Raw genomic sequence first — 15,554 nt, 5'->3', positions numbered from 1 at the left:
AAATATCCTTTCTTATTAGAGTGAAGGTTAGGTAGTGGATTAAACTGCTGCTGTTTCACCACAGAAAGCAATGTGGTGATTTGGCAAGGAAGACACAGAGGGTACACCCTCTGTCTCCTGTCTACCCCCATACTCCTTGGCTGCTCTGCCTGCTCAGACATCCCCCTCCTTGCACACAATTTCAGCTCTGATCAACTGGACTTCACTGAACAATGCTGCTCTGAGGCCCTGGTGCCTGGCGGGCTGTATCAGAATCACCTATACTCGCTACTCAACTCCTGAGCTTCGAGGGCTGGGGAATCACTGTGTGCTAGGCACTGAGAGACAGCAACATTATAGACAGAGCATACCTCTGAGTTCACAGGCCAAGGGGATAGGTACCCCAGAAAGTAGACTCCTCAAGGGCAGGGATTTGTGTCCGTTTTATTCATTGATAAGCCACCAGATCCTAGGACAGTGCCTGGTGGACAATGGGTGCCCAAAAAGTATTTTTTGAAAAATGAAATAAATAGCATGATACGGGTAATACTGAGGGTTGTGGGAGCACAGAGGTGGAGCCTCCCAACCCAGCCTGAGGATGTCAGGGAATCTTCCTATAGATGGTGAGGAGGAATGAAGGATGAAGGATGACTAGATGTTGGCCAAGCATAGGGGTATGGGGCGGGTCGGGGGAGGTGGGCAGAGCATTCTCAAAAGAGGGAATTTAAAGAATATGAGTGTGGAATGGAATTATGTTGTACATTGGATGTTGCTGGAATAGAAAGTAGGGGCCAAGAGTGGCGGGGTGAAAACTGGAGAAGTGGGTAAAGAGACCTACCCAATGACACACAGCTGGTAAGCCTTGTGGACTAAATCCAAGACTCTTGAGTGAAAACCTCCACTCTTTTTTTTTTTTAAAAAAAAATGGTATAATAAGATACAGATAACATAAAATTTACCTTCTAACCATTTTTGTTTTTGTTTTTGAGACATAGTTTCACTCTGTCGCCCAGGCTGGAGTGCAGTGGCGCAATCTTGGCTCACCACAACCTTCACCTCCTGCATTCAAGTGATTCTCGTGCCTCAGCCTCACCAGTAGCGGGGACTACAGGCACACATCACCACGCCCAGCTAATTTTTGTATTATTAGTAGAGATGGGGTTTCACCACGTTGGCCAGGCTGGTTTCAAACTCCTGACCTCAAGTGATCTGCCCACCTCGGCCTCCCAAAGTGCTGGGATTACGGGTATGAGCCATCGCACTCAGCCCTAACCATTTAAAAAAGTAGTTGAGTGATATTAAGTACCTTCTCTTTGTACAACCACCATCTTTAAACTTTTTTTATCCTACAGAATTGGATCTCTGTATTCCATTAAATAATAACTGCCCATTTTACCTCCTCTAGCCCGTGGCAACCATCGTTCTACTTCCTGTCCCTATAAATTTGACTACCCTAGGAACCTCATATAAGTGGACTAATATAATATTTGTCTTTTTTTGTGACTGCCTTATTTCACTTAACATGTCTTCCACGTTGTAGCTTGTGTCAGAATTTCCTTCTCTTGGCCGGGCACGGTGGCTCCTGCCTGTAATTCTAGCACTTTGGGAGGCCGAGGCAGGTGGATCACCTGAGGTCAGGAGTTCGAGACCAGCCTGGCCAACACGGTGAAGCCCCGTCTGTACCAAAAGTACCAAAAATAGCCAGGCATGGTGGCGGGCACCTATAATCCCAGCTACTTGGGAGGCTGAGGCGGGAGAATCACTTGAACTTGGCGGGTGGAGGTTGCAGTGAGCCAAGATTGTGCCACTTCACTCCAGCCTGGGCAAAATAGCAACACTGCATCTCAAAAACAACAACAACAACAACAACAGCAACAACAAACAACAACAAAAAGAATTTCCTTTTCTTTTTAAGGCTGAATAATATTCCATTGTATGTATAGGCCACATTTTCTTTCTCTGTTCATTCATCGATGGGCATTTGAGTTTCTTCCGCCTGTTAGCTATTGTGAATAATACTGCTGTGAACAAGGATATACAAACATCTCTTCAAGGCCTTGCTTTCAGCTTTTGTGTATATACCTAGAAGTGGAACTGTGGAACTGCCGAATCATACGGTAATTCCCTTTTTAATGTTTTGAGGAACCACCATATTGTTTTTTGCAGTGGCTATACCATTTTACATCCCTACCAACCATGTACAAGGATTCCAGTTTCCCTATATCCTTGCCAACACTTGGTATTTTCTGTTTCTTTGATAGTAGCCATCTTAATGGGTGGGAGTTCCACTCTTTTGTTTTATTTCCTCTCATAGTTTGTTCTTTGATTTCTTTAGTTAGGTTTACTGGGGTATATTTTATATACAGTAAAATTTACCTTTTTTAGTATATAGTTCTTTAAGTTTTGACAAATGCATACTAGCATAGAATACCACAGTCAATATATGGAACAGCTTCATAACCCCCCTAAGTTCCCTCAAGCCACCTCTTTGTAGTTAACTCCTCTTCCCACTCCCAGCCCTGGCAACAAACTGATGTGTTTTCAGTCTCTATAGCTTTGCCTTTTCCAAAACACCATATAGGTAGAATCATACGGTATGCAGCCCTTTGAATCTGTATTTCTTTCACTTAAGATTTGCATATGTTGGGTATGTCAATAATTTGGGTTTTTTTCATTGTTAAGTAGTATTTCATTCTATAAATATGCCACAGTTTGTATATGTAATCATTAAAGGACATCTGGGCTAGTTTCTGGTTTTCAGTGATTATGAATAAAGTTACTACATACATTTGTGTACAAGTTTTTGTGGGAATACAAGTTTTTATTTCACTTGGATACATACTTAGGAGTGGAATTACTGGATCATATGGTAATTATATGTTTAACTTTAGAAGATACTGCCAGAGTTTTCCAAAGTGGCTGTACCATTTTATATTTCCACCAGCAATATATTCGAGGTCTAGCTGACTCACATTCTTGGCAGTATTTGGTACTGTTAGATTTTTATTTGTTTGTTTTGTTTTTAGCCACTCTAGTAGGTATGTCATCATATCTTATAGTAGTGTTAGTTTGCATTTCCCTAATGACTAATAATGTTGAACATATTTTCATGTATTACCATCTGTCTTTTTTGATGAAGTTTTTGTTCAAGTCTTTTGCCCATTTTTAAGTTGTTTCTTTTAAATATAATTGTGTTGAGTGTTCTTCGCTAATTCTGGATCTCTTTTATCAGATATATGACTTACCAGTATTTTCCACTAGCCTGTGGTTTATCTTTTCATTTTCTTAACTATCTACTTAAGAACAGATTCTTAATTTTGATGAAGTCCAATCACATTTTTTTTTTTTTTTGAGACGGAGTCTTGCTCTGTCACCCAGGCTGGAGTGCATTGGCGTGGTCTTCGCTCACTGCCAGCTCCATCTCCCGGGTTCACACCATTCTCCTGCCTCAGCCTCCCAAGTAACTGGGATTACAGGCACCTGCCACCATGCCCAGCTAATTTTTTGTATTTTTAGTAGAGACGGGGTTTCACCATGTTAGCCAGGATGGTCTCAATTTCCTGACCTCATGATCCACCTGCCTTGGCCTCCCAAAGTGCTGGGATTATAGGCATGAGCCACCACGCCCAGCCACTATCACTTTTTTAAATGGGCTATGCTTTTGGTGTCATATCTAAGAAATATTTGCCTAACCTGAAGTCACAGAGGCTTACGCCTATATTTTCTTCTATACATTTTATAGTTTTAGTTTTTTAAATTTAGATATTTGACCTATTTTTTAGTTAACTTTTGTATATAGTCTAAGGTATGGATTAAGGTTCTTCTTTTGCTTATAGATATCCAATTATTCCAACAGGATTTTGTTTTGTTTTGTTCAGAGACAGAGTCTCTCTCTGTTGCCCAGGCTAGAGTGCAGTGTTGCACTCAGCTCACTGCAACCTCTGCCTCCTGGGTTCAAGCGATTCTCCTGCCTCAGCCTCCCAAGTAGCTGGGATTACAGATGTGTGCCAACACAGCTGGCTAATTTTTATATTTTTAGTAGAAACAGAGTTTCACCATGTTACCAGGCTGGTCTTGAACTCCTGACCTCAAGTGATCCACCTGCCTCAGCCTCCCGTGGTGTGAGCCACCATGCCCAGCTCCAGTATGATTTTTTGAAAAGACTACCTCTCTCCTTTGAATTTTAAAATCAACTTACTGATTTCTACATAAAATCCTACTAGGATTTTGATTCCCCTTTGGATTCATTGTTCTGAGTCATTCCTTCCTTTTTCTGTGCATTTGCAGTTGAGTTGTTTTCTCAATCTGCCTCCTGCCAGTAGAATTTTGGGATGCAAAGGCCTCTTTTTACTTTTTAAGATTTTTTACAAATTTGAAATAATTATAGATTCAAAGATGTTGCAAAAATAGAAAGGTCCTGTGTACCTTTCACCCAGTTTCCTCCAGCGGTAACACCGGACAAAGCCAGTACAGTATCAAAAGCAGAAAATGGGCAGTAGTACAATATACAAACCATGTTCAGATTGTACCAGTTTTACATGCACTCATTTGTGTGTTTCATCACCAAAAAGATCTATCTTGTGCCATCTATACCTCTCTCCTCCATCCAGTACCTAATCCCTGGAAACCACTAATTTGTTTTCTGTTTTTTTGTTTTTGTTTTTGTTTTTGTTTTTGTTTTTGAGATGGAGTCTCTCTCTGTTGCCCAGGCTGGAGTGCAGTGGCGTGATCTCAGCTCACTGCAGCCTCCGCCTCCCAGGTTCAAGTGATTCTCCTGCCTCAGCCCCCTGAGTAGCAGGGACTACAGGCACGTGCTCCGTGCCTGGCTAATCTTTTGTATTTTTAGTAGAGGTGGGGTTTCACTATGTTAGCCAGGATGGTCTCGATCTCCCAACCTCAGGTGATCTGCCCGCCTCAGCCTCCCAAAGTGCCGGGATTACAGGCGTGAGCCACCGCACCCAGCCTGAAACCACTAATTTATTATCTACTCTATAATTGTTGTCATTTCAAGAATAGTATATGAATAAAAGCAAGTGAAGGTATTAAAAATGTTATATGAGTGGAATCATACAGTGTGTGACCTTTTGAAGTTGGCTTTTTTCACTCAGCATAATGCTCTTGAGATCCAAGTTATTGCATGTATCAATAGTACTTTAAAAATCACAGAAAGTTTCAAAAAAATATACATAGAGGTTTTGTGTAAACTTTGCTCATTTTCCTCCAGTGGGTGGGAAAATCTTACATACGTTTAGTATAATATCAGAACCATGTATAAATTCATATAACCACCATCACAATCATGTACAGAACTGTTCTATTATCTCAAGGCTTCCTCATGCTGTTCATAGTCACAGTCACCCCTCCTTCCTGTCACCGCAATCCCTAAAAGTCCCACTTCATCTCTGTAATTTTGTCATTTTGAAAATGTTATATACATGGAATCATATAGCATGTAACCTTTCAAGATTGGCTTTTGTACTGGCTTTTCCATATAATGCCCTTTATATCCACTCAAGTTGTATCAGTAGTTTGTCCCTTTTTTGCTGAGTGCTATTACATATAACACAGTTTGGCCATTCACCCATTGAAGAATGTTTGTTTCCCATTTAGGGCTATTATGCAGGTTTTTGTCTCCACACATAATTTTCATTTCTCTGGAATAACCTTCAAGGAGTATGAATGCTGCCAAACAATTTTCCAGAACATCAGCAATGTTCATACATTGATACAGCTACTCTGCGTTTTGACTTGCTTTTAGAATGGTCACTATTTTATTTTAGCTGTTTTAATAGGTGTGTAACGATATCTTACCATAGTTTTAATTTGCATTTCCCTAATGGCTATTGATGTTTAATACGTTTTAGGCCAGGCGCAGTGGTTCATGCCTATAATACCAGCACTTTGGGAGGCTGAGGCGGGTGGATCACTTGAAGTCAGGAGTTTGAGACCAGCCTGGCCAACACGGTGAAACCCCGTCTCTACTAAAAATACAAAAATTAGCCGGGTGTGGTGGCATGCACCTGTAATCCCAGCTAGTTGGGAGGCTGAGGGAGGAGAATGGCTTGAACCCAGGAGGTGGAGGTTGCAGGGAGCCAAGATCGTGCCACCGCACTCTAGCCTGGGCAACAGAGCAAGACTTTGTCTCAAAAACAAACAAACAAACGGACAAACAAACATATTTTAATGTGCTTATCTGCCATCTCTGTATCCTCTTTGGTAAAATATCTGTTCACGTCCTTTGCCCATTTTCTAATTAGACTGTTTGGATGTTTGTTCTAGAAAAAGAGTCTTGCTCTGTTGCCCAGGTTAGAGTGCAGTGGCATGATCATAGCTCACTGCAGCCTTGAAATCCTGGACCCAAGTGATCCTACCAAGTAGCTAGGACTACCGGCACTTGCCACCATGCCCAGCTAATTTTTTTCTTTCAAGACAGGGTCTTGCTCTGTTGCCCAGGCTGGTTTTGAATTCTCCTGGCCTCAAGCCATCTTCCCACCTCGGCCTCCAAAGCACTGGGCACAGGTGTGAGCCACTGTGCCCAACCTGTTTGTCTGTATTTTTACTTTTGAGTTTTGAAAGTTCTTTATATATTCTAGATATGAGTCCTGTGTAAGATGTGTGATTTGCAAATATTTTCTTTCTAAATTTGTATGTCTTTTATTTCCTTTTCTTCCTTTATTGTACTAGCTAAGACTTCCAGCACTACATTGAATAAAAGTGGTGGGAACAGACATTCTTGCCTTATTTTTGATCTTGAGTGGATATATGACATATATAGTATATGTCACTAACAATGGAGTACTAAAATACATGAGGCAAAAACTGGTAGAACTCCAAGGAGAAATAGACAAATCCCATTATAGTTGAAGACTTCAACAACCCTCTTTCAATAATTGATAAATCAAGTAGGCAGAAAATCAGTAAGTATATATTTGATCTGAATACCACCATCAATCAACTTGATCTACTGGCATTTATAGAGCACTCCATCCAACAATAATAGAATACACATTCTAATACAATAATAATAGAATACACATTCATATCTAGCCCACGTGGAGTATTCAAGAGATAGTACATTCTGGGCCACGAAACACACTTGAACAAATGTAAAATGATAGAATCATACAAAGTATGTTCTCAAACCACAATGGAATTAAACTAGAAACAGTAACAGAGAGCTGGAAAATCCCCAAGGTATTTCTAGAATAAACAACACACTAGACTAGTAGGTAACATATGGATCAAAAAAGTCTCAAGAGAAACTTAAAAAATTTTTAACTAAATTAAAATGAAAAATATAGTTTATCAAATTTGTGGGATGCAGCCAAAGCCATGCTTAGAGGAAAATTTATAGCATTAAATGCATATATTAGAGAAGAAGAAAGATCTAAAATCAATCTAAGCTTCAGAAAGAAGAAACTAGAGAAAGAAGAGCAATTTAAGCTTAAAGTAAGTAGAAGGAAATAATAAAAATCAAAGCAGAAATCAATGAAATTGAAAACCAGAAGATGATAGAGAAAATCAGTGAAACCAAAAGCTGTCTCTTTGAATTATCAATAAAATTAACAGATCTCTAGCCAGGTTAACCAATTTTTTTTTTTTTAAAGAAAGAAGATACAAATTACCAATATTAGAAATTTGTTTGTTTGTTTGTTTGTTTTTGAGATGGAGTCTCACTCTGTTGCCCAGGCTGGAGTGCAGTGGCATGATCTTGGATCACTGCAACCTCCGCCTCCTGGGTTCAAGTGATTCTCCTGCCTCAGCCTCCCGAGTAGCTGGGATTACAGGCGCATGTTACCACACCCAGCTAATTTTGTACTTTTAGTAGAGACAGGGTTTCACCGTTTTGGCCACGCTGGTTTCAAACACCTGACCTCAGGTGATCCACCCACCTTGGCCTCCTAAAGTATTGAGATTACAGGTGTGAGCCACTGCCTCCAGCCCATATGTATTATTTAGAAATGTGGTGGGATTTTTGGATTAATAGAAGTGTATTTAATCAGGAATACATATAGTCATCATTGCCAGACTTAATATGAAATGTTAAATGTTTGATCCAATTTTTCTTCCTAGATAAGCTTTTCTTTCCTATCCCTACCAGTTTTGAAAACAACACCAGAAAAAGACGGATCCGATTCTACATAGAGCTACTGGATGAGTATTTGATAATGGGTCTGAAATTGGGATACATATGTGCTGATCTTACACAAGTCCAACAAATTAAGCCAAGATGTTTGATGAGCCCTCGATGAATCGTCATTGGTTAGGTCATTGTGCTGAATAAGTACCCCTGTTTAAACCCAGATTTATGGCCAAATGCTCAGGTTGCAGTTTGTGGAGATATGTCATATTCAGCTGGATTGAGGGTCATGGGCAGAGGGGCCAGGTGTGATGGAGTATACTTTGGGAGAGTCATCTTGGTGACCCAGTGCACAACTGCGCCTCTTGACTCATGTATTATTCAGAAATGTGGTATTTAATTTCCATATGTTTGGAGATTTACCTATTATCTTTTTGTTAATGATTTCTAGTTTGATTTCATTGTGATCTTAGGACACATGCTGTGTGATTCTGATTTTTAAAAATTCCTTGAGGCCGGGAGCAGTGGTTCATGCCTGTAATCCCAGGTCTCTTGGATGCCGCGGCAGGAGGATCACTTGAGGATAGGAGTTGAAGGCTGCAGTGAGCCATGATCGGCACCACTGCACTCCAGCCTGGGCAATAGAGCAAGATGCTGTCTCTTTAAAAAAAATTTTTTTAGTTGACTTTTATTTTGCGACTTAAGATATGGTCTTGGTGAGTGTTCCATAAGCATTTCAAAAGAATGTGAATCTTGTTATTGTTGTGTGAAGTATTGTCTAAATGTTAATTAGATTCTTTTGGTTGATGGCTTTTTAAAGTTCTTATGCATCCTTGTTGCTTTCCTGTCTAGGGTTTCCTTTTTTTTTTTTTTTTTTTTTTGAGACAGAGTCTCGCTCTGTTACCCAGGCTGGAGTGCAGTGGCACAATCTCAGCTCACTGCAGCTTCCACCTCCCAGGTTCAAGCAATTCTCCTACCTCAGCCTCCCGAGTAGCTGGGATTACAGGCGCCCGTCACCACACCCAGCTAATTTTTATATTTAGTAGAGACGGGGTTTCACCATGTTGGCCAGGCTGGTCTTGAACTCCGGACCTCAGGTGATCCACCCGCCTTGGCCTCCCAAAATGTTGGGATTACAGGTGTGAGCCACCACGCCCAGCCTCCTGTTTAGTATTTCTATCAAGTGTTGAGAGAGATGTGTTGAAGTCTCCAACTTTAATAGTGGATGTCTTTTTTTTTTCAGTTCTACCAATTTTTGTTTCATAGATTTTGAAGATCTGTTGTTTGGTATGTACACGTGCATGATTGCTATGTCTTCTTTGTGATTTGACCCTGTTAGTGTTATGCAATGTCTCTTTGTGGCCCTGGTGATTTTCTTTGCTCAGCAGTCTATTTTATCTGATATTGAAATTGCCAACTCTGCTTTCTTTTAATTAATCTTTGTATGGTATGTCTTTTTTCATCCTTTTATGTTCAGTTTACCTATGTCATATTTGAAGTGAGTTTCTTATAGAGCTTATTTTGGGTCATTTTTTTCACACCATTTTGCCAGTCTCAGAGTTATAAATTATATTTATAGACCATCTGCAGTTAATGTAATTATTTGTTAGGGTTTAAGCCTGCCATTTGATTGTTTTCTTTTTTTCCTCTGCTTTTCATTCTTCTCTTGTATTTCTCCACTCTTCCTATGGGTTAAACAGTTTTTAGAATTCCATTTTTATTTATCTATGGTGAGCTTTTTTTTAAGTGTATCTCTTTGTGTAGGTTTTTTAGTGGCTGCTTTCCATATTATGTCATACATAACATAATCTATGACCATCTACTGGTATCAACACTTTTGCCACTTCGAGTGAGGAATAGAAGCCTGACCTCTATTCACGTTCCTTTACCCTTCTCCTTTCATAATGTAATTGTCTTAAATCTCTTCATTACATAAATTGAATCCTCATCAGACAATGTTATAATTTCTGTTTTAGCCATCAAACATAATTTAGAAAATGCAAGTGAAGGATAGCCCATCATATTTACCCATATTTGTATTATTTCCATTGTTCTTTCTTCACTCCCGACGTTTCGAGTTTTCTTTTTCATCATTTCCTTTATGTTTGGAGAACTTCCTTTAGCCATTCTTTTACGGTACAGCAGGTCCTCAAATAATGTTATTTTGTTTAATGTGATTTCTTTGTAATGTTGATGAGAAAAAAAGACAACTGATTCCCAGCCATGGCCACTGTCTGTTTAGAGTTTACACATTCTCCCCATGTCTGTGTGGGTTTTCTCTGCATACTCCAATTTCCTCCCACATCCCAGAGATGTGTGCATTAGGTTAATTGGTGTATCTAAATTATCTAAATTATCCAAGTATGAGTGAGGGGTTTGTGTGTGTGTGTGTGTGTGTGTGTGCGTGCTCTGTGATGGCATGGCATCCTGTCCAGGGTGCCTTGCACCCTGAGCTGCCAGAATAAGCTTCAGCCACCCAGGACCCTGAAATGGAATAAACAGGTTGGAAATGAAGAATAAGTGAATACAAATTATTGTAAAATAAAAATTTGTAAAGTATATAATAATTATACAAAACCAAATAATTTGGTATAACAGCACTCAGCCAGCCTGCCATATTTATTATTGTTTTTGAACTTCATGGTGGTAGGAGATACTCCTTTCAATTTTTGCTGTGCAAAGATTTATTCCTTGGTTTAACCCACCACCACGATGACTGCTGTCACTCACTGATTATACTAATCAAGCATGACCTCACTTTAATTACATCACCAACAGGTGAGTAAATAATTACCTTCCTTGTTTTATTAATCTTTCTTAAATGTATGTATAGCTCACATTTATTTTAATGTTTAATACTAGATGTGTCTAGGCATTTATTTAGAAGTGTGGTATTGTTTTTGTGACCAGAAATATGCTGTACAGACTTACCTTGTTAATATCAATTAGTCTATGATAAACTTGGTTTCATTATACATCATTTTGCTTAAAGTTGCAGTTTCCAAGAAACTATTGACGACATTAAGGACTTACTATAGTTCTTCAGTTAACAAATTATGTTAGTTTTTCCTTCATTTGAGAATGTTTTGATCTTCATACCTGAAGGATTTTTTCACTTGGCTTAGCATTCTGGGTTGACAGTTTTTTCTTTTAGTACTTAAAGATGTTGTGCCACTTCTTTCTGGCTTTCATGGTTTCTGATGAGAAATCTGCTGCAATTTAAATTGTTGCTTTTTTATTGGTAAGGTTCATTTCTCTGCAACTGCTTTCAAGACTTTAGTTTTCAGAAATGTGTTTATAGTGTGTCTTGTAATGGATTTCTTTGGTTTATCATGCTTGGGGTGTATAGTCAGCTTCTTGAATCTGTGTGTGTATGTCTTTCATCAAATTTGGGAATATTTCAGCCTTATTTCTTTGAACACTTTTTTAGCGCCACCTTCTTTTTTTCTCTTCACCTAGGACTCCCATGACACAAATGTTAAACCTTTTGTTATAATCTTCCAGGTTCCTGAAGCTTTGTTCTCGTTCTCTCTCTCTCTCTCTCTTTCGTCTCTCCCTTCCTCCCTCCCTCACTTCCTTTCTTCCTTCCTTTCTTTTTAATCTAATTTCTCTCTTTTTCAGATTGGGTAATGTCTACTATTTTACCTTCAAATTCACTGATTCTTTCCTAGGTTGTCTTGTATTAGTCTTCTCAGGCTGCACGTAACAAAACCACAGACTGGATGTCTTAAGTAATAGACATTTATTTATCCTAGTTCTGGAGGCTGGAAGTCCAAGATCAAGGTGACAGCAAGATAGATTCATTCTGAGTCCTCTTCTCTTGGCTTGTAAGCATCTACCATCTCGTCGTGTGTTCACATGACATCTTTATGTGCACACACAGAGTCTACTGGTGTCTCTCATATAGAGATACTCATCCTACTGGATCAGAGTCCTACCCTTATGACCTCACTTAACCTTATTGCTTCCATAGAGTCCCCATCTCCAAATACACCTACACTGGATTAAGACTTCAACATATGAATGAGGTGAGGGAGGACACCAACATTCTGTCCATTACATATTTCTATTCTTCTATTGAACCCATCTGGTGAGTTTTAAACAATTTTTGGCTACTGTATTAGTTTCCAAGGGCTTCTGTATTAAAGGACCACAAACTTTGTGCCTTAAAACAACAGAAATTTATTCTCTAACAATATGGGGGCCAAAAGTCCAAAATGAAGATATTGGCAGGGTTGGTTCCTTCTGGAAGCTCAGAGGGAGAATCTGCTCCGTGTTCCTCTCCTTGCTTCTGATGGTTGGCAGCAATCTTTTTTGTTACTTGGCTTGTAGACACATCATTCTAATGTCTGCCCCATCTCCATGTGTTCTCCTCTGTGTGTGTCTCTGTGTCTTCATATAGTGTTTTTATAAGGACACCAGTCATTGGATTTAGAGATTATACTAATCCAGTATGACTTCACTTTAATTACATCTGAAAAGACCCTATTTCCAAATAAAGTCACATTCTGAGGTTATTTCTGGGTATCTTTTTTCCTGAGATTTTCTTTTTTTTTTTTTTCAATCATTTAAGAATGTAAGTGCTTGCTTGTTGAAGCATTTTTATAGTCCCTCTTTTAAAATCCTTGTCAGCTAATTCCAACAAACTGTGTTAGGATCTGTTGATTGTATTTTCTTGTTCAAGTTGAGATTTTCCTGGTTCTTGGCATGGTGAGTTATTTTCACTTACAACCTGGTCATTTTGGATATTATGTTATGAGATTCTGGATCTTATTTACATCTTCTGTTTAACAGGCCTCTGCTGAAACTGGTAGTCCAGCCTTGTTATATGGCCTCCATTGACACCTCCCTGTAGGGAAAAGGGAGGGTTGCTCCATTATTGCTGGGAAGAGGTGGAAATCTAGGCTCCACGGTTGTCCTCCTTTACATTGTGGGGAAAGGAATGGAGCCTTGTTACTACTGGATGGGGATGGCAGTGCAGGTTCTCCACATGGCCTCCATGAATATCATTGAGGTGATGGGGACAGGCACTTAGTTACTGCTGGGCAGTGATGAAAAACCAGGCTTCCCACTCAGCCTCTTCTGACACCACCTAGAGGTGAGTAGGAGGAATGTTTTGTTATCACCAAAGATTAAAGTCTAGGTTTTCCCTCTACCTGTGCTAATGCAATTTGGGAGGGACTTCCCTCTCTCCCACCCCTGAGATTTTGCTGGAGGCATTCAGTATCAAAAGGCTTTTGCAGTCCGGGCACAGTGGCTCACGCCTGTAATCCCAGCATTTTGGGAGGCCGAGGCAGGTAGATCACTTGAGGTCAGGAGTTTGAGACCAGCCTGGCCAAAAAGGTGAAACCCCATCTCTACTAAAAATAGAAAAAATTAACCAAACGTGGTGGCACATGGCTGTAGTCCCAGCTACTCGAGAGGCTGAGGCAGGAGGATCACTTGAGCTTAGGAGGCGGAGGTTGCCATGAGCTGAGATTATGCCACTGCACTCCAACCTGCATGACAGAGTGAGACTCCATCTCAAAAAAAAAAAAAAAAAGGGAGGATTTGTCTTGCTAGGATGCCCCTTCCCCAGTCCTTTGACAAGAGAGAGAGCAATCTTTTCATGGGGACATTTTTGTCTGTACCTGTGGCATTTCCAGGTTGTAGGCTTTGGAAAAGGAAAAACCCAGGGACTCACTGTTGTATCATTCCTCCAGTACTGAGATTTCAGGCTGTTCTGCCTTCTTATGCTTGTTTTATATATAATTCCCAGCATTTTAAAAGTATATAGTGGCAGGGATAGAAAGGAATACATCTCCTCTATCTTGTCCAAAACTAGAAATCCTCTTTTTAAAAATTTTTATTATTTTTTTTGAGATGGAGTCTCGCTCTGTCACCCAGGCTGGAGTGCAGTGGCGCAGTCCCCCCTCAGTGCAACCTCCAGCCCCCAGGTTCAAGAGATTCTTGTGCCTCAGCCTCCCGAGTAGCTAGGATTACAGGTGTGCACCACCACACCCAGCTAATTTTTGTATATTTAGTAGAGGTGAGGTTTCACCATGTTGGCCAGGCTGGTCTTGAACTCCTGACCTCAGGTGATCTGCCCACATTGGGCTCCCCAAGTTCTGGGATTATAGGCATGAGCCACTGTGCCCGGCAGAAATCCTCTTTTTATTTGCACTCTTTTTATCCCTGCAAATCCAAGGTGGAGATGTTTTTGGATACATAATCCTTTTTAAAACTTGTGAGTCGCTTTGAATCTTATTCAATATTACTCTGTTAGACAAAAGACATGCCCACAGATTTCTTTGCAATAAGCCCTTCTCTACTCTAGGCTTCTGCTGAGATGGCTAAGAGACAACAATGAGCTGTCAGATTCCCAGAATCACTATTGTTTTGATTTGGAGGATCTGTGAGACATATCCATAATTTGTTTAGACTCTTTAAATATGACTGAATAGTATTCTGAGGCACTGCCTTAAGTCTTTCTGAGATGTTAACAAAAGATTTTACGTTAATATTCTTTTTTTTTTTTTTTTGAGACAGGGTCTCGCTGTGTCGCCCAGGCTGGAGTGCAGTGGTGTGATCTCAGCTCACTGCAACCTCCACCTCCCAGTTTCAAGTGATTCTTCTGCCTCCGCAGTAGCTGGAATTATAGGCATGTGCCACCACGCCCAGCTAATTTTTTGTATTTTTAGTAGAGATGGGCTTTTACCATGTTGGCCAGGCTGGACATTAATATTCTCAGTTTCGTATTTGGACCAGGCTTTCCTGGCAGTGCCCTGTGTTTGAGTTTTGCTAGGAAGCCATTTTTAAATTTTACTATCATCTGCTATTTGGAGAGGATGAGCATTTTCTAAATCATGAAGTCTTAGCTCTTTCATGTTTAACATTCTTTCCTTTTAAAAAGTTCAGGGTTTTTCAACTTGAGCCCTATTGATATTTCAGCTAGGGTAATTATTTGATGTGTGTGTGTTTGGTGGGGGGATTGGTGTGGTTTGAGGGGGGTGCCTTATATATTGTAGGATATTTAACAGCATCCTTGGCCTCTGCCAACTAGATGGCAGTAGCAACCTCCCCAGCTTTGACATCTAAAAATGCCTCCAGACATTGCCAAATATCCCTTGGGAGGCAGTATCACTCTCACTGGAGAGCTCTTGCTTTAGTTTATCCCTTTACTCCTCCCTTTCACTATAGGCAGCAAGAAGAAAGCAGGTGGCGCCTTTAACATTTTGCTTGGAAATTGCTTTACTTAGATCATCAAATTCATTAGGCACATTTTCTGTTTTCCACTTTATTGAAGGCAACAGGGTTGCTAATTTTTGTGTCACAGTGTAGTTTCCAATAGTATTTACTTCACTTTTCCGGGCATGGTGGCTCATGCCTGTAATCCCAGCACTTTGGGAGGCCGAGGCAGGTGGATCACCTGAGGTCAGGAGTTCTGGACCAGCCTAAACAACATGGTGAAACCCTGCCTCTACTAAAAAAAGCCGGGTGTGATGGCATGCACCTG

The 15,554-nt window shown here is 40.2% G+C and overlaps 2 protein-coding genes across 3 annotated transcripts in view; both read left to right on the top strand.

Annotated features, from left to right (window-relative positions):
• Nucleotides 1-10,870, top strand: part of SYS1 (SYS1 golgi trafficking protein) — a 28,026-nt gene extending 17,156 nt beyond the window's left edge. Inside the window, exon 3 of the mRNA XM_058432893.1 lies at nt 10,710-10,870. Coding sequence (XP_058288876.1) covers nt 10,710-10,845 — 136 coding nt within the window. The 3' untranslated portion in view covers nt 10,846-10,870. The remainder of the gene's footprint in view (nt 1-10,709) is intronic.
• DBNDD2 (dysbindin domain containing 2) overlaps nt 1-15,554 on the top strand; it is a 37,627-nt gene that overhangs the window by 4,934 nt on the left and 17,139 nt on the right. The window lies entirely within an intron of this gene.

The sequence above is a fragment of the Hylobates moloch genome, unplaced genomic scaffold (assembly GCF_009828535.3).
Source record: "Hylobates moloch isolate HMO894 unplaced genomic scaffold, HMol_V3 SCAFFOLD_21, whole genome shotgun sequence".
NCBI lineage: Eukaryota > Metazoa > Chordata > Mammalia > Primates > Hylobatidae > Hylobates > Hylobates moloch.
Note: the sequence above shows the minus strand (reverse complement) of the source record. Positions and strands in the feature narration are given on the sequence as shown.